Source organism: Botryllus schlosseri, chromosome 10, assembly GCF_051294905.1.
Source record: "Botryllus schlosseri isolate E-star chromosome 10, Bs_hap1, whole genome shotgun sequence".
In the NCBI taxonomy this organism is placed as follows: domain Eukaryota; kingdom Metazoa; phylum Chordata; class Ascidiacea; order Stolidobranchia; family Styelidae; genus Botryllus; species Botryllus schlosseri.
The window spans coordinates 17,011,631-17,028,919 of record NC_137245.1 but is presented as its reverse complement, the minus strand read 5'-3'; the positions used below and the strand labels follow the sequence as shown (position 1 = coordinate 17,028,919).

General features: G+C 42.3%; 2 protein-coding genes and 1 long non-coding RNA gene across 3 annotated transcripts in view; 2 read left to right on the top strand and 1 right to left on the bottom strand.

Annotated features, from left to right (window-relative positions):
* The first annotated feature begins 3,639 nt into the window (after positions 1-3,639).
* LOC145448619 (tektin-2-like) lies at positions 3,640-10,706 on the top strand. Its single transcript, XM_080327061.1, has 9 exons — positions 3,640-3,894; positions 4,064-4,191; positions 4,263-4,409; positions 4,468-4,538; positions 4,971-5,114; positions 7,793-8,015; positions 8,709-8,852; positions 9,856-9,935; positions 10,208-10,706. Exons 1-9 carry the CDS (start codon positions 3,753-3,755, stop codon positions 10,434-10,436), a joined length of 1,308 nt encoding a protein of 435 aa, XP_080183187.1. The 5' UTR covers positions 3,640-3,752; the 3' UTR covers positions 10,437-10,706.
* A 725-nt stretch (positions 10,707-11,431) lies between these two features.
* LOC145448618 (ADAMTS-like protein 1) overlaps positions 11,432-17,289 on the bottom strand; it is a 47,905-nt gene continuing 42,047 nt past the window's right edge. Inside the window, exons 13-16 of the mRNA XM_080327060.1 lie at positions 15,763-15,994; positions 15,080-15,198; positions 13,775-13,986; positions 11,432-11,948 (exon numbers count right to left, since the gene is read on the bottom strand). Coding sequence (XP_080183186.1) covers positions 11,944-11,948; positions 13,775-13,986; positions 15,080-15,198; positions 15,763-15,994 — 568 coding nt within the window. The 3' untranslated portion in view covers positions 11,432-11,943. The remainder of the gene's footprint in view (positions 11,949-13,774; positions 13,987-15,079; positions 15,199-15,762; positions 15,995-17,289) is intronic.
* LOC145448621 (uncharacterized) lies at positions 14,027-14,766 on the top strand. The gene is made up of 2 exons (XR_013917978.1): positions 14,027-14,407; positions 14,479-14,766. It is a non-coding gene; the product is annotated as an uncharacterized LOC145448621 (long non-coding RNA).

The window sequence follows — 17,289 nt, the reverse complement described above, 5'->3', positions numbered from 1 at the left end:
ATCAAGTACTAAAAGCACTACAGTAGAAAAATCACCGATATCGCACTCCTGTAGTTCTCAAGGTGTTCGTAGCTCTCGCCGGGGGTATCGTGCAGTGATTTCCTTCGAAGCAAGAACAATATTCACCCGCAATATTATCACTTTTCCGCTAAATCGACAAGTTACGTCATTGCGATGTAAATGTGTTCGCATTTAGAACGCATAAGTGAAACTGCACTTGAATCGTAGCATCAATGTAGTGACTAGCACCTTTGGTTAATTTTCTGACAACATTCGAAAAGATGCTTCGCCGTACTAACGTACTAAGGCCGTTCAAAAAAAAGTAATGCTATAGAAACCCACACAATCCTAGTAATTAATGATGGTTTTTTATGGATAGGCTTCATTCACTTCTTATCTACATGCAATGCACAAATCATCGTTCAAGAACAAAGTATGGTATCCTTGTTTGTTTGTTTTTAGGGGGAATTAATGGTGTTTGTCGACTACTATGGTCATTTACACCAGGCGCCGATAATCTTCTTATTTTCCGTAACTGCCGATTGTAGCACGGCCCACCTCTGGGCTTTTTGTAAGACACCACTGACGCGGATGAGGTGACGAGGAGGAGCCTAGGTAAACCTCCAACACTTAGGTATCGAAATTCGGAAGTCGACCTCGGTCGGACTCGAACCCGCACCCATTGGTGTTGATTTTACCGCGGATTTTACCACTGCGCTATCCCGCCACATGGTATCCTTGTGGTTGTCAAAGCCAACGCTTACACCTTCATGAATTTACTTGCATAAGGTTCATGATTAACACACAGTTATATCGGCCAGGGTTGCCAACTGCTCAGTAGGGTTATTCAAAAATGACTTTTTTTCTCAAATCGTACTGGTTACTTGATAAAATTGTTAGGTTACTTAATTTAAGCCTACACACAAAATTTGGTTCAATTCCAGCCAGCCAAATACCGGAGTAAAATCCGGAAAAATTGGTAAATTTATTCCGAGTTTGTAGTTGGTTGACTTAAAAAATAGGTCATTCTTTCCTACTCGACTCCAGTCATATACACTTTTGTTGAATTCTCCGTTGGTTGAAAAAAGGTCAACTTTTTGGCTCAACTCCCGAAATACCCGTCGGGGCGTTACTTGAGTCCTAATTTCCTGTATCTCAGTCGAATTTTAACATAAATTTAACTTAAATTTTCAAAAAGAGAACAAATCTCAAAATCATGACATTTGGGCGTCCTCCAAGGCAACTTTCAAAAAAGAGGACAAATCCTCTTAAAAGTGGACGTATGGTAACCCTAGTTATAGCAATCTATAGTATAACCACCTTCAAGTCTCATCGCCGACCCCGCTGTAAATACAGCGCCTTCAAAAAGCCCAGAAGGAAGAGAGAGCCGAACTCTAGAAAGATGGCAGCAGATACCAGAATCACGCAAGTGCGAGGAAAAGACCTCGACACGACCTTGTGAAATTATGAAATCACTTACGAAATTACTGTGCAGGCGCAAATGACCCAAGTGTTGACAAGCGCCAATTGTATTGATACAAACAAAACAAAACCTTCAAGTCTAAATACAAGCCGCACGCCAACGCGGGAGTTTGATTGATTGAATTCACCTAGTCGTTTCGACTTATTGCTTTATTTTCATTACATTCACATTTTGGTACAAACGATGACGATCAAGGATATAAATTTCGCTGGGACGTTTACAACAATTTGCAGATAGATTCGGAGAAACGAAAGATTGTTATAAAGTTTAAATTTGACTTATAATCAAAGACCATGTTTAACTACGGCAAGCCGTTTTAAATGCAATTTACAAGACCTTATGTTACAACCATAGCCAGGCCGTGTTATTTTTGGCATTTCAGGAGCCAGATGCCAAAAATAAAAATTTGAAAATGCCAAAAATAAGCAATTTTTGGCATATGCCAAAAATAACACGGTCTGCCAAATAGTGTATTTCGTTCATGGTGTTGTGTTAGCAGGACCTCGTTACAAAGCGAGAAGAGCCTTTGTGAAAGGCAGGTTTCTTAATCTGGGTCCAGCCCACCCATTAGGGGTGAAAGCATGGTGTCCTAAATGGTGTGGGCACCGCGAGATTGAACGGCTGACTGCATTTGGTTTACGTCATATTTTCCATTTGTCCAAAGGCAATTTTACAACCATTTTTGACCGGCTTGTCGAGCACTAAATTTGATAAAACGGTATCAATGAGAAGCTGCCGCAGTACTGATTATTAAAATCTAAATTATATTCTGCTCATGGAACTGGAACCCCCAAAATCAACCACAATTTTTGCATTGTGATCGAGTTGAACATTGTGACGCAACAAACTGTCTGGCTATTTCTGAGCTGCATAGTCTCATTTTGCCAGACAGTCTTGTTGCGTCAATGTTCTTAAACAAGCTAACCTTCCCAGGACTCTTCCATGCGAGTTGGTAATATTAAAGCCACCTGAAGTGACAAAAGTCCTCCGAAAATATATCGATAGACTGAAGGAGAAATGATAGTCGGGCTACTAAATTAGGCTTACCATATTTTGGAAATGTAAAAAGAGGACACTTTTTCAGAAATTTGCAAGATGCAAAACCGGAGTAGAATTCCCAAAAACCGGTGAAATTTTCCCACTTTGTGATCGGTTGACTAAAAAAAAAAAAAAAATACCGTTTTTCTCTCCACATTGCCAGGTGGATGACTAAAAAAAAAAAGGTCATCTATTCGCTCAGAGCTAAAATCACCGTTTTTCACTCCGAAATACCCGCCGGAGCTTCACTTCTGGGCTAATTTGCGGCATATCACTTGCAATTTGCTTTAAATCTTACCTACATTTTCAAAAAAGAGGACGTATGGTAAGCCTATACTAAATAGAATATGTGGAGAGACAACACAGGAAACTCCTGGAAAAGGATCGGGAAGAAAATTATTTCCGCGATGAGATCGATTGCACTGGCGAAGTGATCTCTTTTCATGATGCATGGAAGCCGGTTCGGCCCTCCAAAGATTTTGAAGCTCTGAAAACCTTTTGTGGATGACTGGCAACATTCTTTCCCTCAACGGCTACTGTTGAAGCCGATATTTCCCAGATTCGCTGGGCGAGAAAAGAATTTAGGAGAAACTTAGCTCACCGGAGTTTGGAAGCACTGTTACAGTGCAAACGATTTAAGTCAATTCAACAGCTGTAACAATCAGCTGTTGAGCGTGTTTGTTAGGCTTTTCTTTCTTTTTTTTGCTTATTGGCACCGATTCCGATGGATACTGCACATTTTGTGGTTTCGTTTGATATTATTAACCTATGAAATCGTTAGGTTTTTTCTTTTTATTATTGTTTGTTGGCACTGATTATACGTGGATGCTGCACATTTTGTGGTGTCTTTTGACAAACTAGCCTAAATAAAGCGTTTTTGTGACTAATTCGAGGCTGAAACTATCTATTTAGAGGACGATGCCAAAACTGCCAAATATAAAAATCGAAATATGCCAAAAATAAGATATTTTTGGCAGTTTTGGCATATGCCAAAAATAACACGGCCTGACCATAGCGGTTACAACTACGCTGAATCGAATACCGCATTAACTCTTTACTGCCATCTATCCAATATATTGAATAAACTAGTTGCTATGGCGACTCATTGGTAACGCTCTCTTCTGTTCTCAGCGTCATCGCTGCCGCGTCGCGTCTTAGCTCGTTTAGTTTTGAGGATCTGCGGATGTCAGGAATCTTAGTCGCGGCGTCTATAGCTTTCTAGTATTAGATAATGGCTACGTTAAGCATGAAACCGACCCAGCGGTTCGCACCGTCGGACTGGTTCACATCGAACGACGTGATCTCAGCAAATGCAGAGAGGTCAAGGGTGTCTTCACATCAGATTCGACAGGAAAGTCGTGCACTTGCTAACGGTAAGATATATACACGCCTACTTTTATCATGTATATTTTCGGATAGACTTGATAAAATATTCCGAATTACGCCACGTCGATTTACCTCATGCAATTTAATCCATGGCCAGGCTTCGCCCGATGGTGTTCCTTGCTCCTACTCTTACTCTTGATGGTATGAATTATTTAGTAACTGCCAATCAAACGAAATGGGATCAGCATGATAACAACACAAGGCTTGCTGACCGCGTTGATGATATCACAAAATGGAGAGTAACTCTGGAAAGATGTCTAGCAGATACCGACGCCGAAATACTGGTAATAACACACAGCCCACATCAAAACTCAGAATGAAACCATGCGAACAATCGAATCCTTTTGTATTACAGGCCTTGAAGAGATCGAAATTAACAACAGAACAAGCCCTCGAGGCGAAGGCCCTCCCCCTTGATGTTGCCATTGAATGCTTGACCTTGCGCGAAGGGCGCCAATCTATTGACATGGTCCGTGATAACGTCGAAGCCGAACTGCACAAGGTACGGTCGGTTCCTGTCCACGGCGTTATAACTTTTGACATTTTATGTTGGCCTTTAGGAAGTAGAGGTTATCAATGGCATCAAAAGACAATTGCAACAGAGGATTTCAGAATCTTTTGAGCAACTGTGGTAAGATATTTTAATTCTTAAGGTGGAAAATCTTTAAATTGAACTATAAATCGCCGCGGTGACGACATTATATTCGTGACGTCAAGTCATTGCCGAAATATGGCTTAAAGTTTGTATTCGGGTCAGCCCACGGTTGCAGTCAGTAAATCGATGGTAAAAGAACGACTTTTGTAAGTCTTGTAGGAATTCGCGACCTTGTGAAGATTGTATGTAGAATATTTAAGGCTAACCAATATACATTGGTATCGGTCGGAATACGGCAAATGGATGTTTGTAGTGAAATCAGATATGTGTAAATGAGTGATTGTTTCTATTAAGTGAATATGCCACTGTTCCGCCTGTACAATGTATTTCACAATCATTTCCAGATACTTGTCTGGACGTGTCCTTCCGTCAGCGCATGCCGTGAAATGACAAGGTTCTTGTTTTCAGTCGATTGCAAGAAGCCCGTCAGCAACTCCAGTTTGACATCAAAGACAAGAACGAGTCTCAGGGGCTCGACAGTGAATGTCACGGTTTGCATAATGGTTCCTCCGGCATCTCGCACAAACCAAACCCAGCCAGAGTTCACAAAGAGTATGTATTATTGCGATGTCAGCCACGGTATTTCGCATGCGAGCCCCACATCTACTTTACCTGTAGCCTACCTAGTGCTGTATCATGCATAGGCTCTTCGTCACCGGTCCATTTTTATATTAAACGTGTATGTAGACTTGTAGATGCTTGATGCAGAAATTTGTTAATTTCACATTCGGCAATGGTACTGAAGAGTTTGCTTCCTCTCAATTTAGTTGTTCAGTCACTGCTGGCGATATACTTTCGTCAAGAGGCTCTACAATGTGGAGCAGTGGTTCCCAAACTTTATCGATGTGAGGGCCAAATTTAGAATTTCAGAATACGGTCGGGGCCGCACGAATACTACGGCTATGAAACGGACCCAAACAGTCATCATGGCTATTTCGGAGTAGTTTTATTGCCCTGGCGAGATTTCAAAACTGTACACTGTTTACCGCTACTTATCTACTGCATTGGGTGGCCGTTGAGTGAATCAACTTTTCTCGCCTAAACGCGCGAAGCGCGAGAAATTTCTTTAGTTTCATGACTGAATCGGTCAATATGATCGGGAATTGCATGTATTGCTATCAATTTTCATCCTGTCTCTGTTCACGTAATCTGATTTGCCGGTAGAGCTGAGTGAGGTGTTTGAAAAGGTATAGGCCCCCTCAATGGTAATTAAACATATCCGGCGGTATACCCGTTGTCAGGAACGTAACAGCACTGAGTCAGGACCCCGGGCTCCAACGGGGTGATAAACTGACCACGCATCACGTTGTTCGCTTTTGCCACGAAATTAAAGTTGTACTGTTTAGTGAGACAGCGCGACGCGCGAATATTTCGATAATTCATGATAAAATCGGTGAATAAGGTCGGGAATTGCATTGTTGTCCTCTTTGCCCTCGTAATCAGATTTACCGGTAGAGCTCAGTGAGAGATGTCTTTGAAACTCCAGACCCCGTAAAATTAAACATCTTCGGGCGGGCGGACCCCTAGGTACGACTTCTTTACATGATGTTATTTCGTGACCTACGGTCTGCTATATCAAAAAATGTAGAATTGCCCAAACCTACTAAACTGAAAGATCACACGATTTCAGATTGGCATTTCTTCACTGGCATATAATTTTCTTTCCTGCGGGATGGTATATGTCTAATGAGGTATAGATTGCCAAGACAAAAACATTGGGCGCCAGTCATTTAGGCACCTATATCAACAATTAAACCTGTATGTATTTTGTTTATATAACGAAGTTTTTGGTATTTCGAAGTTTTTGGTCAGCATAAAGCAGTCCTTTACGGCCAAGGCTTTCTCGCTGCCGATCGTTCTGACACACTTCTTGGAGTCACATGTTACATGGCCTAAAACTTTATATGTCTTGGTGCGTTGTGTTGCGGTCATGGCCAACGCTGATATACCCATTATTATAAATAGGACTACCAATTATGCTGCTTTTAGCCGGCTAAGCAGTATGCATCTCGGCGTATTCAACCGTGAGTCACGTGTTGCACCTCTAGTTATCATAGGGTTACCATGCGTCCTCTTTTAAGATGATTTGTCCTATTTTTTGATTTTTTTTAAAGTGTCCTCGGAGGAGCCCAAATGTCTTCTTTTTTGAGATTCTGTCTTCTTTTTGAGGATTGTGGTTACATATAGGGTCAAATTCGACTGACATATATTAAGTCAGCACTGTAGGAACGCTACTGCGGTTATTTCTGGAGCTGGACCGGAAAGTTGACCTTTTTCAGTCAACCACTTGTTAATGTGAAAGAAAGACTGTATTTTCCGGGAGTTGAGCCTCTTTTTCTTTTTTTAGTCAAGCGACCAAGAAGTGGGAAAAATTTATCATTTTTTCAGGATTTTCCTCCGGTTTTGAAAGTTATCAATACCTATTTATATCCATAGCTACTGCTCGTTCAACTGGAAAGTTAGGGCACATTGCATTGAAACAGCAGTGACGTAACGTTAGCAGTCTATACTCACAACTTTCCTGCAATTCTATAATTAAAAACTACAGAGGCTAAGCCGAGCAAGAGTATTTTATAAATATAAATTTTATTTTGTAGTCATAACTCGATTTCTTAATATCTCTTGGGGGCCGCACTTGGGAATCACTGATGTGGAGCATATATATCATGTATAAAGAATCAACAGTCGATACATGTGAATCCGCGACTTACTCTGAAAGAGCGTTTATATATCGTTTCTAATAGTTGTACTCAAGAGTATTTCAAGCATGGCAGTCTCGAAAAAATCCAAATAAATATTCATGTGTATATAATTCAACTGACCTATTCTCAATCAATCACAGGGCTTCTAGATGAATGATGTTTAGCGGCGTGAAATAAATCGTTAAGCAATTTCAGGTATATCTAGAACTAGAAGTTTTAGATATCCCTGAGCAAATTATGTGATTGGATCGGAAAAGGTAAACCCCTTCACAAATTATACAAATCTATTGTCCATGAACCACGGTACAAATTACAATGGGAATCATATCCGCAAATTGAGCGATTAGAGACTACAATCGCATCACGTGAACGCCGTATTGTTGATATCTCCCGTCGAAATGTAGGTCCTACGGTGCTACACCCGTGAAATAGGTGATTCCCTTCAAGCCATAATGTTTTCTAAGTACCAAAGTAATCATAGGCTACGTTAATAGCACCTTTGGTATATTTTGCTATACGCTGTTACAGGTGTACCACACCAGAAGCTTGGCACCAATTCTCGCAGTACAACAAAGACCGCGCCGAGGATGAAATGCGCGCCAGCGTCACGTTGAGAGAAGCAACAGCTGCTACCCTCGCAAACACCAAGAACGAACTGGAGGCGCAGAGAAACGCGACCGAGTTCGCGTACCGCAAGCGCATCCACGAGACAGAAAGAGCGGAGGGCGAACTGGAATGGCAGAGGAAAACTGTAAGGGCGCACCGAACGCGTGGTGGTGAAAAATGTCTCTTGTTTTGCTATCTACTTCATCTATAGTCCGTATGCTATACTACAACTATCCTGTCCGACTATATTATTCCGGTCGATTTCGCCTTTGCTTCCCTTTAAACTATCTTGCTGTGTTGGTGTCGACCAGACTAGTCCAATCAAATCCTAGATATATGTCCCAAACAATATCTAAAATGGCATCCTTTACTTACGCTGCTATCACGTTATACGTGAAAGTAAATGTTATATCCATATATGTATACCATTTGCGCAATAATTTGATCAAAATCTGCCATTTAACCACAGTGTCCTAACGATTGTACATTTGCTGTTGCCTGTAAGAATGAAACTTCATATATCAACCTAATGTGTAACTCACACATCGCCTTCATGCCTTCAAACCTGCTGCGGCTTGCCGTAATTCTTTTCGGCATAAACACTATTTTATGTAGGAAGGGGGGAGATGTATAATGCATATGCACCAAGCCTTTTACACCTGGCCCAAAATCCCGTTCTATATACTATAACCTATTCGGTTGCACACACGAGTAAAACGACACTTCATGCATGGGAACGAGAATGACGGGATTTCGAGATATACCCCGCACCCGCATGTAACGGGTGAGTCAGAATACCGAACCCAAACGCTCATCGTTTTCTATTTCCTTATTTCAGACGAACGAAGAAATCGCCGAAGTGGAAGCTGACATCAGAAATATCGAAGAGGCAATTCGTGCGAAAATAAATCCCTTGAAGGTAGCCCACACCAGACTGGAGACGAGAACTTACAGGCCGAACGTGGAGCTTTGCAGAGACAAGGTAGAATAATATTACCGACTTCAGTTTCGCACTGCCTTATATTAGCATATGGATCGTGCCTTACGTCATGTCTGAAAGTTCCTGCTATGTCGGCCTATATTGCATGGTCTCAATGTTGATAAACCGGGATTTATCAGTAACTAGGAAAACTCGAAAATCGAACAAATTCGAGATAGAGACTACTTTGCTGCTTGATTTGCGGTAGATTATAAATGGTAGCACGGAATAACTTGGATCTCATAACGTTGTGCAGTGCGCGGCAATCATCGTGGCTCGGCTGATGGTTTCATCTATATATTATCACGCAACAACTCTAACAATTACCGTTGTATATTCCGGGGTCGATATACCTGTAAGCGATCCAACGTAGCACTAAAATATCCATAGTATAATTTCCACGTCAATTTTCAGAAGATGCGGCGATACATATATATTTGACTACCGATCAATTGACATGAATATCTCGTATTGTGTGTACATTTGTCGGTGGCAAGCTGTTAGATATCATAGCATTGTTGCAATAATTTTTTTCGCGGATGTAAATCAACTCGACCTCTTCTCTTATGCGCTGGCCAACGGGCACCTTCAGAGCGCATGTGCAAGTAGTTACGAACAATGGACCAAACGTGGCATTGTTGCTTTGTTCACGTTGAATAATCCATGTTTGGTTTGGGGTGACCATAATGAAAACATTCTCATTCGCACCATAGTCATTAATCCTCCGTCCCTAAGACTCCAAAAATTTGCTCGCATCTCTTTGTATCTACAGTAGCACGATGATATTACAGTATATTCTTGTTTCCGTACCAAGTATTTGTGGGCGGATAGAATTCGTAACCACTCTGTGCATATGGGGTAGCCTACAGTGGAACAAAGGGTACCTTCAAATTCTTGTCGTTTGGTCTGTGATGGAGTAAATCCTACAGCGTTACGACTTCATGAAGAAGCACATTGCCATTGCTGACAATTCGGCGTGATACTAACGGGACTTTTCATATTTCAGCCTCAGTACGGTCTTACAGAAGAGGTCAGGCAAATTGAAGGGAGCATCGCTGCTCTCAAGGAAAAGCTTGCTCAGGCACAGTAAGATGATATTTTTCAACTCTGTCTTATCATGTCTTTTCTCTCTTAGCCACCCAACAATGTTGATTGTTCAATATATGTATTCTATTTTGATATCTAGACTGTTACCTAAACGCAGAGCGCGCATTGTTGCAGTTGACGCACATTTGAGCGTATTCTAGCATCATACAGAACAAATGCGACCAACACTTAGGACCCCTTTCATATTTTCATGTCTGAACGAGTACGTGTGTAAAATATCACACGGGCACTTACAGATAGCCTTTTTCCAGCCACGCCAGGGATTCGCTGTACAGAAACCTATACCGCATCGAAGAAGACCTCGCGTGCAAGCGCAACTCGCTCGACCTGGACCGCAGATGCGTCGACGTGCGCCGCAAGCTCATCGTTCCCGCCGAGACCTTCGTGGCGCAGCGGCCCGACGACGATTTCTCCCGCACCCAGCAGCGACGCTCTACTCCCTCCAACCCAATCAAGACAAGTCAACTCGAGCTGGAGTAGAACGATCGCGCACCACTAGAAAGACTGACTTTTTCTTTTGTCGCTTTGTATGAAAGCCATTCCGCTTCTTGTTAGGATTAGCGAATTCGATTCCACGAGCCTAATGTACTGCACTTTTCGCGTCTGCCCTTTGCTGAATGGATACTGCTGGATTGTCATTGTACTTCGGTGTTAAGCATTGCCTTAATCAAGTGCTCTTGTTTGTAGCTAATTCTTGAATGTGTGTCGCTGGGATTACTTCATAGAATAAACGCGACTTATTAATCTTCAGACGGGGGACGGACGAGCAGGCCCGACAGAATGAACGTGTTGGTCGCAGATTAGAGGGATAACGTGAAAGCGCTGTATGTGTACGTAACAGACAAGGTTTTTCGTGAGATGCCTGCAGGTGCTAACATTACTTTTGGGCTGAATAGTCGCGGCGCAAAAGTGGCATATGGGCAGTTTCACTTGAACGCAATTGTATACACTGAAAATTGGGCCACAATGTAAACATATCTCGTTATTTTGTTTAGTCCCAAGGCACGATGTCACACTTTCATCTTTTTGCAGTTAATTCTCTTGCACCCAATTTACATATTATTATATATATTCTTCGAGCAAAATCGGCTATTTCTCTGCGGTCTCTTGTTTTCGGAACAGTTCTTAAAACATGCTCGCGGCGCCTGTTGTATCTAACAATATCTAACCTGGTTTGGGCATCGCGCATTGAACACGGACAACCGCACCGCTTTGTGCCACCCCGGCATTTTATCGGGAGCATGGTGTGTAACGTAAAGTCACGAGTAACTGCAGATTACTGTCTAAAGAAATTCGTACGAAAGTTCGGCCGCTGTCTGTCTGTGGTCAAGGTTCAGAAGAACGCAAATGTCATGGAAAATCGTTCACCCCGAGCGGCGCGCTAAATTCTAGTGATATTTGCGGCCGAGATATCTATTCGCGAATCTGACTATCCCATTCGAAGACAGACCTTCCACATCAAACCTACTGTAAAATGAGATTAAATAGATTCGGTTTCAATTGATACTATCCCGAGATCGGTCGCGCAACAACGGAAGTGCAGTAGAAACAAATTCTCTAAAACAAAACATCAACTGCTCGCAGTGTTCACCCGCACGCGCTAGTGCGAAATAATCTCGGCGCGATACGCATTACAGACTCTAAAACCGCAAAAGAGGTTGCGGCCGCCCGGGATCGCGCGCGCCGCATACGAAAGCAAATAAGCGAATAATTTGTATAAAAAAAGGATCAGAACGTAACGAACTAAAAATAAATGCATGCATGTTGACACGGCGGGTGTGCAAAAGTACTGAAATCCTAAAAAATAAAGAAGCGAGAAAGGTGCTGATTTCTCCAGAAACGAGGTATAGATGAATGCGGTGCAAATGCGCCCCCTCGGCGCCGGTGCCATCGCGCCCGGGGGTCCTGGAGGTACCGGGAGCGGGCAGCTCATCATCCTGCCGCGCGGGATGCGGCGGTGTATATCTTACGGAAACCGCCGGCCGTGTCACCCTGTAAGGTTAGAGTGGCATGGTGATGATTGCATCATTCGTACGTTATATAGAGGGGTCAAAGCAGTCAGTGTTGAACAGAAATAACGCCGTTAATTTCCACTCAATTTTTAGCTGATGCAGTGTTTCATAAAACGTGATCAAAACTATTTCAATTGGACATAGTTTTGTCTGCGGAATTGAAAGTGGTCTTAAAAATACAGCCACCTATAACCGCACTAATACTCTATAATATTTCACGCCTTTAAAATGGACGATTGGAATGACCATATTGGCGTGGTCGAACTTCAACAAGTCTTGTTATGTTGTGACCAAATTCACCGACATTATTATATTTGGGCGCTTTATTTGGCAAAACTGTTATGTGTTATATGGTTGGGGTAAGATGATATATAAGATAGTGGATTACAAATGCAATGAATGAATGTTGTTAACCAGGTTGACTCTGCTGGTACTGTGGTCAAACCTGATTGAAAATACTATTTTGAGATCTACACGCATACTAATCCAAGCGAGCTCGGACTACAAATCCGAAACGAATGCCTAACACTAACTGGAGTCACAGCAATCATCGATACGTATCAGATAACAAGTCAAACACTGGCAAGTGTCAGGTTACAAACAATAGCCTAAACAAGCCTAAATACCCGCTTTGCTAACATGATTGATATCGATACCGCATCCCAAGCCTGCGCGCATAGTACACTAGTACAGTGTACGACACGTACAGCCTTATATCACAGTGGGAATGTGACATAACTTCTACTACCAGACGTTTTTACTAATAAAAATCATGCGAGCCCGGTCATAAACTACACTAAGTAACAAGCATTACCAAATGCATGCTACAAAAACACCTTGAAGTTATTCATATCCTATACACGAAGTTCTTGAAGGATTATGTTTTCGTTACCAAATGAAGCGGTCAGAGTAGCCATCAAATAGCACTAGCAGCACTGCTGTGTCTAAGTCAGTCAAATTGTTCGTAGCAACGTATCGTCATACGTATTTCTCGGTAATATCGTGAACTACCCTAGCAACATAACTCTGTAAATCAAGCCAACGCAATACGTCCTCGTTTGACCATATTGGAAGACCAAACGTGTGTACGAAGCTTAACCACGCCAAGTATCGCAACCCCGCAAAGGCATCACCATCACACGTTGACACGCGCTAACAATAACAAGCACGACATTTCGAATTCAGACATATATTGCCGTCTTCCGCTAGCAGCCGCACGATTGCACGCGACAATCGCATTCGTCCTCAAAATAAATCATATAGCTTTAGCAGAACCGTTATCAAAAAGTTATAGATTTTATGGCCCACTTAGTCAACCAGATTTGCGACCACCCGACAGCTATGAAGATTCCACATAATATCCGCACACATATATATAATACCGAAGAGGCTAAACACACCACGATAATATCAAGACCTGCCTCATATTTGCAGAGGCGGCTATTTTGTTATAAGCTAAATCTACTTTTTGAAATACTAAAGTATGCTTCGTTGAATTACACCACACTTCTAATTTAGTTTTCCAAGTACTCAAGTAGTTTGGAAAAGTAACTTGGGCAAATATTCTACTTTCACTTGAGGTAATTCTGACATATCCCCGACCAAATATACCTTTCATTTTCTATTTCCACTTGAAGTGGTTATGACATATCTAGAAAATAGCTAGGTCCACTTGTAGTTGAGTAGAAATTACGGCGACACTTCCATTTGTCTGGTTAGCCTAACTAGAGCCAAATGCTGATAATGTAACTCTAGTCCAATTTCTGAAATGTTTCTTTGCTCTAATTTTAATTCTAATCTAATTACCGTCGCTGCAAGGTTTCTTCGCGCAGGACATCGTAACAGGCGGTCTGGTGGCCGCGTCGCACGACGCCCCCGCGCGCTGCCGCCTGTGGCCGCGATACACGCAGTTCAGTATCCTCGTCTGAATGCCGCCCGGTCCGCAGCTCTTTGAGCACGAAGACCACTTGCTCACCACCCACACCGGCTGGCATTTCATAGTGAAGCAAATCTCACGCCTGAAATTAAAAGCGCGGGATATAACTTCGCGTCTACGGGCTTAGTACTTTCCGCGAAGGCTCGGATTAGATCGTATCATCGGATTTGAGGATCGTGCCGTTTTATTGCGCCGGAGATAATTTGCGGAAGGCTCACGCGAGAGGATGAGCCTTGGTAATGGTGTTGGCTAAGGGCTAAGCAAATATACCAGGTAGTACAACTTGATATTTATGAATATTCAGAATAACACGATCCCGGAGCTTTCAATCTTGAGAATCAGGAGAATAGCAAACGCATCAGATTTGAAATTGGTCCATACAAAACTCTCAAAGCCGTTAGCGTACGCTGTGTGAAAGAAAGTCCAAAAGATTTAACATTATCTATTCTGAGAAGTTAAATATTTTCACTAGAAAACGTACGTATATGACTTTAACTATATCGGTAAGTTGTTAGTGGTACCCTACGGCTGATTCTTCAACAGAATTGTCGAGTGTAGCCATTGTTTGTTACAGTTGTTTTATAGTTGTGTGCGGATCTTTTGGGAATCGTGGGGATTGACGAAATTACTCTAATTGTTGACTCGTAAACCGCAAATTGTGCTGGGATGACGCAAGAGATTGGGCAAACAGGAATTTCGAAGGTTCTGGGAGAAGTAGCAGTTCGGCACGGAAAAGCATGCTGCAAAAAAATGACCACTATTCATGGCACGACTTTCTGTTGAAGTGATCGACCACAACAACTGTTACAAAGATTTATGGTTTTGGTGCGGAAATATACACATAATTTTCCTTGTAACAAAAGATAAACAATCCAACTTTATAATACATTTTTTTCTGTTACGACGTTTTAAAAGGTTGTACTCGAAGGTTAGGACTCGACACGGATTGGAATCACCAGTCCATCCCTAAAGACATAATATCCATGCTGAATTTTGTTGCCACAAGCGGGAACGCCCCGATAAACTAGAGATTACATATATGTGTTCGAATTCTGCTTTTTAGTATCTGAATTGCGACAGCCAATTTTTCCACAGATGACCCATGCGTATAAAAATGGATACATCTATCGTGTGTAGCCAGGTATTGATATTGAATCACGGGTTTTCAAACGTACCATTTCGGCCTTTTCGACTGCATACAATTCAGGACTGATGTTCGTCGTCTTTTACCGTTCAAGCAGTGAACGCGCCGTACTCGAATGCCCATGCCCCTGCCGTAACATTTGTCTCCGCACTGCAAATGTAAATGTGAAAAACGAATTTAAAGCAGCCACCATCCAATTCACTGCACTAAAAGCATATGCTACCTCGACAAAGCCACTCAATTGAGTACGTTTCATACCTTCTGTTTTATACTTCGACTTGAAATTGAATATATTATTACATTACTTCAACTTATGATTGTGCAAAAATGCTGAATACATTGACCACTTCTTTCAAACTGGCGAATAACCACCACGATTTAGAGTTAATTAGGCGCTCGTGATTTGTATCATTACGAATGTTGTAGCCTTTCTCACATCGCGTTTTTTACTCAAGAGTCTAAACCACACCGTAATGAGTAAGCATCTCTCACTACAGGGGTCAGTATTTGCTTACAAGGACTAGGACACGTAGCGCTGCATAATTGCAAAGCATTTTCAACCTGTACTTCAGCATTTCGTACAGCAACTGAGTAATAATGCATCTAATGGCATTATCTTAATGATAATCTACACTTTACAAGTCACCTTAGTTTGACTTAAACCACTAACTGCCCGTAGACGCATTTAAAAGGATCACATCCGTACAAACCCACCTCCGACCACGGCCCGGCTGCCCAGCGCGGGCAAGAAGTCACAGAACAAGCTTCCACGGACACCGGCCTTCGCTTCTGCGTCTGCGGCGATATCGCCCGACTCGCTTCGCAGAACGCGGGCTCGACTGTGACGGAAGAATTGTCGGCGCCTTCCACTCGACACGTGACTTTTCGTCGTCTGGAACCGGCCCCGCATGTGGACGAGCATTCGCTCCACGGGCCGATTGAAAATCTAAACGTCACGATGGAGGTTATTGCAAAGGCTGACTAAGTTGCGGCCTAGGATTTGGCATGCAGTTCTAGCACACGCGAAAGTACCAGCTATGAAGTCAACAACCCAATACCCGGAGATGGTCACTAACGATGTAATTCTATTATTTTGGAGTACTCAGATGTTTTTGCCGACAAGATATCGTAATGATGGATCGTCTAGGTTCTTTGTCGGTAGGTCGTAGGTTCAATCCCCGGCCGGGTCAGACCAAAGACCTGATTAGTAACATTGGTATCCATGACTTCCCCGCTTGGCGCTCAGCATTACCGGGATAGCATGGATGGGAGATGCAAGTCTTAGCTGCACCTTCCTTGTCCAGAGGCATATGTACGTCATGCGCTAATGGTGTGCGTATGTAGAGCATAGAGATCGTGTGCATATGTACAAGTACATCATGAGCCGGTGTAATTGCCGTAAAAACATCACGGACAAAAATATACTACGTATTATTCCTATATTCATTACTTACTCAACTGGTGGTTATGTTTTTCGCCTACAGCCACTTCTACTCTACTACTTCGGGATAAGTTTGCATCGAGTTTACGAGTGCAAATCATCAAAAGAACCGCGTGAAATATCCCCTGTAAAACGGCAACCCAATATATCGAAGATTCTAAGTGTCATTAGTAATTTTGCCTTAGTCGCGAATACACATCATTCAATTTCGCGGGGCCACCTCCGATTAACTATTAAAACTGTGCAATGTACTTTTTGAGACTACTTAGTCTTATTCGAATACATTTCAGTTAGTATGCTTTCACTTGACATGTCATGGCACTTGCTACTTCCGCTTGTAATAGAGTACATATTAAGGGCGTTACTTCTACTTCTATTTGATTAGCAACGCTGACTAATTTGAACATCTCTTACAATACCTCACAAGAAAGATATTTGAAGCTGCTTGCATGCGTCTGTGGTGCGATCTATTTTTAAGCCATGACCTAAAGTCGGAGCTTTTCGTTTCAAAACAGAGCGATTTAACGCTGAGTGCTGAATTTACTGATAGTGGATGAGTACACCGCAAATGTATAGTTAAAATACCGGATTGTATGTAAACTGCCTAATGATATCCAACGTCTGAACATGTTTTACCTTATTTGGTCGAATTTGACATTGTTGAGTTGAATATTTGAAGTGGACACTCTGTAACATCGCCACATAGCAGTACATTGCTTCCGTCATTCGCGTAAGTCAAGTATTTCAACGTACGTGTATAATTACGTGCATGTCACAGTCGAATGGAAAACCATAAGATG